This window comes from Silurus aristotelis (assembly GCF_946808225.1).
Source record: "Silurus aristotelis genome assembly, chromosome: 5".
NCBI lineage: Eukaryota > Metazoa > Chordata > Actinopteri > Siluriformes > Siluridae > Silurus > Silurus aristotelis.
This window is the reverse complement of record NC_139578.1, coordinates 10972527-10981966: the sequence shown is the minus strand read 5'-3', so window position 1 is coordinate 10981966 and position 9440 is coordinate 10972527. Positions and strand designations below refer to the sequence as shown.

At 39.2% G+C, this 9440-nt stretch overlaps 1 protein-coding gene across 13 annotated transcripts in view; it reads right to left on the bottom strand.

The window, feature by feature from the left end:
- Positions 1 to 8769, bottom strand: part of unm_hu7910 (un-named hu7910) — a 30412-nt gene extending 21643 nt beyond the window's left edge. For 3 of the 13 annotated variants that reach the window (XM_083542151.1, XM_083542150.1, XM_083542153.1), the window contains exons 1-3: positions 4010 to 4365; positions 974 to 1123; positions 120 to 191 (exon numbers count right to left, since the gene is read on the bottom strand). In XM_083542151.1, the coding sequence (XP_083398277.1) occupies positions 120 to 191; positions 974 to 1123; positions 4010 to 4055 (268 nt within the window). In that variant the 5' untranslated portion in view covers positions 4056 to 4365. Of the gene's footprint in view, positions 1 to 119; positions 192 to 973; positions 1124 to 4009; positions 4370 to 8449 lie in introns of those variants that run through there. The other 10 variants (XM_083542155.1, XM_083542146.1, XM_083542148.1 and 7 more) reach the window with 8 other exon arrangements.
- Between the last annotated feature and the right edge of the window lie 671 nt (positions 8770 to 9440).

Genomic DNA, 9440 nt, shown 5'->3' with positions numbered 1-9440 from the left:
TGGAAATTAAGGACCTTAAGTCAGTCATGCAGGTATAAACACACATACAGACACACACACACACACACACACACACACACACACAACAACTTGGATCCCAAAAAATATTCAAAACTCACCCAAAAGAACTTTGGCATCTTCTGTATCAAAGTCACCATCACCATCAGCATCGTAAAATTTTCCCAGTGTGCCTGCAATGAAACAGGATTGGTTTTTCTTCTCATTTTAGGAAACCACAGGTGAAAATACGTACATCAATATAGTTAGAGTTACATGCACACTAACCTGAACTGTACAGACAAGATGATGCTCGTTTTTCTTTTTTCAACATTTCATTTTAAGATTTATTAAGGAAAGTGGTGTATAATAACCAAACCTTCATTCACATGTAAAGCTTTCTGTCAGCTTCTCCCATTAGGGGTCGCCACAGCAGATCATCCGTATTCGTGATCCGCATGTTTGATTTGGCACGTTTTTACGCTGGATGCCCTTCCTAACGCAACCCTCCCCATTTATCCGAGCTTGGGGCACTGGCTTGTGCAACCCTAATGGCTGGGGTTGGTTCCCTGACCAGGGATCAAACCCGGGCCGCAGCGGTGAGAGCGCCGCATCCTAACCATCAGACCACCAGGAAACCCCTTAATTTACATGTAGATACACTATAATAACAAAAGTACTCGGACACCTGACTTTCTAGCCATATGCTGTTCTTCCACAAACTGTTAGAAGTCCACAACTAAATATATATATATATATATATATATATATATATATATATATATATATATATATATATATATATATATATATATATATATATATATATATATCCTATTTTAGCAAACACACTGCGAGTAACTTAAATAGGTTTTAAACAGAATGCATCAGTTCCCAGTCACGTGACACACTACAACTCACAGACACAGAATCCTTTTTTCAAAAAGGGGAAATCGTAGGCAAACCCACAACATACCCACAACATTGTTGTATTCAACAAGTTCAAACCAGACGACTGCCACGGACATCCAGGCTCCTAACAACGCCAGCACTATGATCCAGCTGAAAATCGAGTGTCCCTGAGACTTCTTGGGCGTCTTCGTGACGGCAGGAACTGCCTGGGACTCTGTGAACACAAACACACAGGCGAAATGACAGACAGGTACCAGATACTGATGCAGAGCTCGCGGGGTTTTTGGTCTTAAAAAAGAATGCGAGTTTGAAAGAAAAACAGAATTTACATTGAAATTTAAATGAGGTCATATAGTATGTTTTATATGCATGCGTTATGCAATGGTCTCCATTTCTGTTGGACACATGAAGCAAAAATCTGACAAATATTACAAAGATGATGAATAAGAATGTCGCATAAGCACATAACTACGACTGGTTTTATTTTTAACTAAGATCTCTATCGCCAATTTGCACTGAGACCTTCGACCACACAGGATGCAGCATGTTTCATTTAAATGCAGAAATATGTTTTGCACTGCAAATAACAACAGCAGGCAAATGAGTATATGTATGAGTGCTTTTTTCTCAATATACAAAATAAAGAGATGAATTTAAGGGACGTGTGAAAAGAAACACAAGCTGAAGGTGCTAAGTTTGCTACAGCTCTGTGAAAACTGAATGCTGTTACTGGAAATACTGTTGTATAGTGCTGAAACGATTCCTCGAGTGACTTGTGTCATTTGAATACAAAAAAAGGTATTAAGTATTAACTTTTGATTAACGCTTTAGGTCTTTTTAACTATAAAAGGAGGTGAAGACAGAAGATGCTGCAGAATGAAAAAAAAAAAAAAAAGGAGGAACGGGGAGAAAATAGCGAAAAGGTTCATATGGAAACCTGTTTCAGCCACACTGAATTCCTTTTTTCCTCTCAATTCCTTCTTTTTTTGCCAATCAGGCAGCGTCACCCTCCTCCGGAGTGCCAGAAAGCTTTACACATTGAAAATGAAATGGGCTACGATCAATAGAATCGCATGGTATCAAACTACGCCACTGATCCCTGGAGAGAGCTCTGTCTAACAATCAGCTCTAGAGGAGACGGAACAAGACAGATGAAGTAGAGGAGCCTGGTTCATACACCAACATCTTCACACTTCAGGCCCACAACAAATCTTGGCTGTTTACGAGAAATTAAGTCGGAATTGCAAGAAATGTGGTCGAGAATAGCGAAAAAGCAACTTGGAATTGTAAGAAATATAGTGGGAATTAGGCAAACTTTTTTTTGTGGCGGAAACGGGCTTCCGTAGATTCAGGCCAAAAAAAATTTTTTTAATACGACAGAAAGTATCCAAGGTTTGGGATCGTTTACAGTGCATTTACTTCCATTTTTAGAGCAATCTGAAATGCATTTTGATATTTTTATTTATATTTTGATGAAATGCTGTTTTCACAGATACTCTTGTTTGCAATTTCAGCAATAAACTTTTTCTAAAAGGGAAACTTGTTTATTTTAAAAGACCCGTCTTATTTTCTCTTGTATATTTTATATTGCTCTTTGATGAAGAATCAAATTGATCGATTACTCGATTAATTGACGGAATAATGGGTAGAATACTTGATCACTAAAATAATCGATAGCTATATCCCTACTGTTGTCCAGATACGGCATGATCCTATAGCTTCATGGTCGTGTTTCAAACCTCTTATGTGTCAGCAATTATAAAAAGCATAACAAAATGTTATTTGATTAAAAGCCATACAGCTACTTTTTAGGAAATGAGAACATATTAGTTCAAGTGCACACACAAAAACCGTCACTCTGCGGTTAGCGGCATGCTGTTAGAGAGAACTAATCATCCGACCTTACTTTCTGGCCAATAAAAATAAAAACCTATTTGCTTCAACGTAGTGGTCTATTCCACATAAAGCCTGGGTTATATTTATAACACAAACGTGTCTTGCCTTCTTACTACTATATAAAGTGAGAATGTCCACTAGAGGGCAGAAAATGCACGCTCTCGGCCACATTTTCTCCACAAAAATGAGTCAAATAAATGTAGATATAACATATAAAACAGAACATACCATTCACTAAGCCTCGGCAACAAATGAGGTTTTCTTACACATGAATGTAACTCCTCAACTAAGAGACCCCCTATTTTCAGTTTTGCATTTTTAGTTATATTATGATGTAGCTGCATTTCACACCCACAAAAAGCGGTGTGAGGAGCTGCAGCTTGGCACGTACTTTTCGTACATCAGCCCTTCCTGGGTGCTATGCACGCATTATAGTGCTGCGTTATCACTGGCAATGTCTAACGTCCTTAATGGAATATGTGGGAAAAAAGTCATTTCCATGCAAGACTTAGAAGAGGCTTAGAAATGAGCGGGATGAAAGACAAGGTCACCTGCTCTCAAACGCTCACACGAATACACACATTTTCTAGATTCTGCAAACTTCAGAATGCAAGCCAACACAAGGGCTGTGTCCTAAAATAAGGTCGTCACGGACACTGCATTTCAAGCAATTCATCAATGATTATTTTCCCCCCTCAAGCCGTATGAGAGGTTTTTTTTTTTTTTCAACTAAAGATGCATCGATCCTTTACAATTTGTTTATTGATTATTACCAAACACTGATCTGATCCTGATACCCTGGCTGTAAGCAAGCTTGTGCTAAGTTATGCAGAATATCACAGGCATTATGGGGCATGCTTTAGAACAGAGTGTGTCCTGTGTCACCATTTGCAGCGGGTCAGTGAATTAAATCCAAACCTCGGTTCGTTGCTGGTTATGACCAAACATGGATAATCATGCTTTCATACGAACTACATGCCGTGTCTTTATAAATAAACCGCATATCATTCAGCTTGTCAGCAAGAGTCATCTTTTTCAATGGGAAACTTGCTGACACACGCACCTTTAGACACAAAATTTTGCTAAGAAACACCAGAACACAAGACAAACAATGAGAGGCAGCACTGAGGGCGTCTAACAGGTGCTCGTACATGCCGGACCCAACCGTCTCTCCTCTCGCGTTCCCTTGAAAAGATCAAGCTACCTGCCACATTTGCCATTTCCGTTCCGTCCGCTTGCGTTTCTTCCATCGTACACTAAGTGCCTCAGCAGAAACCTGCAAGGGAAAAGTAAAGGTTTTTGTTTTTTCCCCTGCTCATACACAGCAGCAGGAGCAGGAGCAGTGTTCGCTGGCTCAGCTGCAACCCGATCCACGCTCGGCCCGTTGGGTATTTTTAGTGGTGCTGTCACCACACTTCGCTCTTCTGGGCCTCATATGGAGAACCTGGACTATGGAAGCGTCTCATGCGCATGCTCAAAACTCACGACCACAAAACTGCACTCCGCCGATGCGGATTCGTTTGCGATTCTTTTTACATGCGGATATGGGGAAAAACAACTTTCACACCAAGTAAATCAATAATTTTTCTCCTTCACACCGCAAATACACACACACACACACACACACACACACACACACACACACACACATATATATATATATATATATATATATAGCGCATGGGCTCAAAATATTACAGTTGACACAATATTAAGCACAGATATAGAAATAGCCCTTGGTGAACATTAGAACCTGCTCATGTCTATTTAATACAATCTTAACCTACCAGTACTGTTTAACAGTGGGTTTCAAAGTCGAGTTTGCTGGTGTTTCCTGTTTCCACACAGTGGAGAAAATCCACCACAAAGTTATGACATTTATATGACTGATGTATTTGAATAGCTATTACCCTGTTGGACTGCTCATCTGAATTAACTGGGGTCCATTCAAACATCAAATAAATAAATAAATGATGCAGATTTGGTCGTAACAGATTCTGTGGTGGACATTTCTGGGAATCTGTACTGTGCTGTGTGTATTACATACTATATACATCAAAGACGACTAGTGACATCAAATTTTGTATTACATTTTTTTATTTTATCAAATTGCACCCATGCACCTTTTTACACTGTTCAATCACTGTTTTTGTGCAATTAGGATGCATCCTAAGTTCATATGTAAGGTTAAATTGACAAATCTCTCTCTCTCTCTCACACACACACACACACACACACACACACACACACACACACACACACACACACACACACAATTCTTCTATAGTTTTCCGCATCTTGACACAATCATCTGGTCCAGATCAGGTCTTAAATTAAAGTAAATACAAAAGTTTCAAACTTATCATTCTACACTGAGGAAGATCGTTCACATCTGGAAAACATTCAAGCCATCTGCCCAGGAGTGGACATACCAGCTACAATTACTACATAGTCAGACTTTACAATGCTCAAACCCCAAGAGTCCCAGACATAACAGGCCGCAGTTAGCATGTTAAATGTTACATTTCATGACGGCACAATTAGAAAAAATAACTGTTCTGAAGTTTTGCATGGGGGAGGCCTCTAAAATAAATTGCCACATAGTGTGCAAACAGTGTTTGAACAAACCAGAATACTTCAAGAACGATGTCTTTTGTACAATCAAAACCAAAGTGGAGATGTTTGGCCATAATGCACAGCGCCACACTGGGCATTAAACCCAGCATCAACCCCAGCGTATCGGCACAAACGATTATCTGGGCTTGTTTTGCCGCCACAGGCCCTGAGCAGCTTGCAGTCACTGAGTCAACCACTACTCTCTATACCAATTTATTCTAGAGCCAAGTGAGGAGATCTATTCGACAGATAAAACGTGGCCAGAATTGGGTCATGCAACAAGACAATGACCACAAGCACACCAGCAAATCTACAGCAGGATGGCTGAAAAAGAACAGAAGCAAAGTGTTGCAAGTTCAGACTTTAAACCAACAGTGACAGGCCCTTAAGGGGGAATTGCATAAACAAATGCCCACAAGCTTTAATGAACTGAAGCAACATTGTCTAAAAATTACACAATTACACCCGATTCCTCCAGAACGAGGTCAGAGACGGATAGTCATACAGACCACATACAGATCGCAAATGTTGAGCTATTTTATGAGTTGCTCAGTAGCTCCTAGTTTTATAACCATAATAACTGTATAAGACTGTAGAAAGAACATTACTCATAATCTTATACGCCAGTAATCATGTTAGTTCTCACTCTCCAGTGTTCTGTATTGTTGAAAGATTTATGATCAAACTCTTAATGTCACCCAAATGAGGATGGGTTCCCCTTTTGAGTCACTGTCAAAATTTCTTCCTCACAACATTCCTCATAACATCTAAGGGAGTTTTTCCTTGCCACAGTCGCCACGGCTGCTCATCAGGGATAAATGCACACCATTCACCTTGACTGTTGATTTCTGTAAAGCTGCTTTAAGACAATGTCTGTTGTGAAAAGTGCTATAGAAATAAACTTGACTTGACCACTAGTCATAAACTACTTCAAATGATTGCTGCAAAAGGTGCTTCTAAAAGCTACTAAATCATAGGGTGTACTAAGTTTTCCCACATGGCTTCTCCAGTTTGGCATGGTGTAATGTCATGTGTTGTTCATCAGATTATGAGGCCTTTAAGACCTGCTAAGATATAACGTTTTATATACATATTCCTCCAAGTGTGCATGTAGGACTCACAAAACACCCCAGACAAACCTCACATGCCTTGGAGAAGGTCATAAGTAACACAAAGGCTCAACTAACATTGAACCCAAACTTTTATAAGATTGTGTTCTGTGGTCAAAAGTGGAACTGGTGGATACCGCAAAAAGCTAGCACAGTATTCCATAATAACAACAATAAGAATTGAAAGAACCAATAGTCAAATATGATGGTGGTACTGTGATGGTCTGGGAAACATGCCATAATGGATGGAAACATGAATTCTGTTCTGTACCAGAAAATCCTCGATTTGAATATCCCGTCATCAGTGCATGAACTGAAGCACAAGAGCAATTCCACCCCTGAACAACTCAAAGGAAACAAAACTTTGTATTGACCTAATCAACGTCTCTTGCACCTGAACCCCCCTGCATGCTGTGGCAGGACCATAAACTGGGGTTCCTTCTTGAAAATCCTCTAAATGTGACTAAATTATAGCAATTCTGCCAAAAATTTTAAACAAAAGAATGGGACAGAAAATCCCCCGCAGCGATGTAAAAGACCAATCTAATTGTTGCATCAGCTTTTACCCTTCAGTAATGAAATGATCATTTAATGTTCTCATTTTGTATGAATATGCTAAAATACAGGATATCAGGAAGGAAGCAATTACAGCTTCACAGCACTGAACTTCGGCTTTCATTTCCTGAATTGTTGAACAGCAAGACCACTGTATGTCTCATTTGAAGCCAGTTATTTGTAAATTATAATATCTGTTGGACTGATGATAAATATTTAATAGCTCTTGCGTGTATTGAGCCCTGCAGGTATTGTTTAAAAAATGAAAATGAGAGAGAGAGAGAGAGAGAGAGAGAGAGAGAGAGAGAGAATGCATAGTCCAAGCAGCAAAATGCATCTACCAGAAGTGCAAAAAGTAGCAATGTGCAAACTGACAAGTGCAGATAAATATGTATGTACAGAAATTATATATAGAGGCACTGGAGATGTGCAGAAGCTCTTGGGCAAATACAACAAATACATATAAAAGCTATGAGTGGTGTAAAAATGTGCAGAAAATAAACCAACATGAAGAGAGACACACAAAGAGAGCTGTCTATAGGGGAAAAAAAACCAAACCATTTTGTTATATAGATAGAGGCAAGAGAAAAGAATAACACCATCATTAGGCATAGCCAATGCAGCAAATCGGAATTTCCTGGAAACTAAACCATTGGTTTAATAACAACCAGACAGTAAATAAAAATAAAAGGCAGAATTATATATGACAATTATAGAAATGAGACAGAAAAGTTGTGGGATGAAGATGATATTTGAAAGTGTGGAGAAGGAAAGGATCTGCTTATGATGCATTCGTGCATGGTGTGGGTGGTGTCATGATTCATTAATGTATGACGATGCAAATAACAATATGATTGTAGCAGCTAGGATTAATTCAGAGGACTACTAAAACATTCTGTCTGCCAAATTACATTAACCATTTAATACATCCGGTGTAAGTGGGGGAAACTTTATCATCAAGAAAATGATTTAAAACACACTGCCAACACAACATATGGAATCACCAGAACTTAAACTCATAGAGTTAAAGCAAGTCTGTCTGTCTGTCTGTCTGCCTGCCTATCTGTCTGTCTGCCTGCCTATCTATCTGTCTGTCTGTCTGCCTATCTGTCTGCCTGCCTGTATGTCTGTCTGCCTGCCTATCTATCTGTCTGTCTGTATGTCTGCCTGCCTATCTGTCTGCCTATCTGTCTGTCTGTCTGCCTATCTGTCTGCCTATCTGTCTGTCTGTCTGTCTGCCTATCTATCTATCTATCTATCTATCTATCTATCTATCTATCTATCTATCTATCTATCTATCTCTCTCACACACACACACACACACACACACACACACACACACACACACACACGAGAACAGTTACCTTTTCTTGCCTGTTTGCGTGCAGGTTTCCTCTGCCCCATGGTGGAGGTAGTGGAAAGCAATGCAGCAGCCTAAAAGTAAAAAACAACCTTTATATTTTACAGGTTTCCGGATTCCGGTGCAAATAAATAAATCAGGACAAAATCAGCAACTAAACTCTGCGTTTCCGTGAGAGTTGACAGACGAGCATTTCGTCCAATGTCTAGTAGGAGAAACAGCTCTTGGCGCTTGGAGCTAATCAGTGCTCAGCGTTTCCTCGGTGCGCGAATCGTGTGGATCCGCGCCCCCGAGCCCGCCCACTGCTGGGACGTGCGTAACGTGGCAAACTCGAGACTGAGAACCGGCAGAGTTTTTCTCGCGAGATCTGTGGCTCTAATTAACTCAAGCGGGAACAGGGGCAACATGCTTCCTTTCATTTTATTGCATCATTATTTTTTTCACTGAAAACTTAAAACTGATGCACTCATTGCCTCAACACCCGGTCTCCTTCTCTCCACCGTTCAGAATAAATAAAAAACAATTAAAATAAATATAATTTCGAACCCTTTTATTTATACAAAGCCTGTTATCAGTACTTTTATATATTTACTTAAATGTGCATATTGATTAAACTTTAACACTGGTCAACACTAAAAAAGGAAAACAATATGAAAGGACATCTGGACCAGTTCTTCTTCTTCTTTGGCCATAGCTACCTAACTACTTTCATTTACTGTTTTTATTTAACTTTTTACTTTTCCTTTAGTATTTTGAAGGTCAGCTCCTGACACAATGTCAGTGTCCAGTCGGTCAGCTCAGATTCAAACCTAGGCAACTGCCTGCTCTGACTATATATATATATATATATATATATATATATATATATATATATATATATATATATATATATATATATATATATATATATATATATATATATATAAAGCTCAAATACCACTGACTGACTCACTTGCTCATCACGAAATCTCAAAAACCACTGAACAGATTGCAAT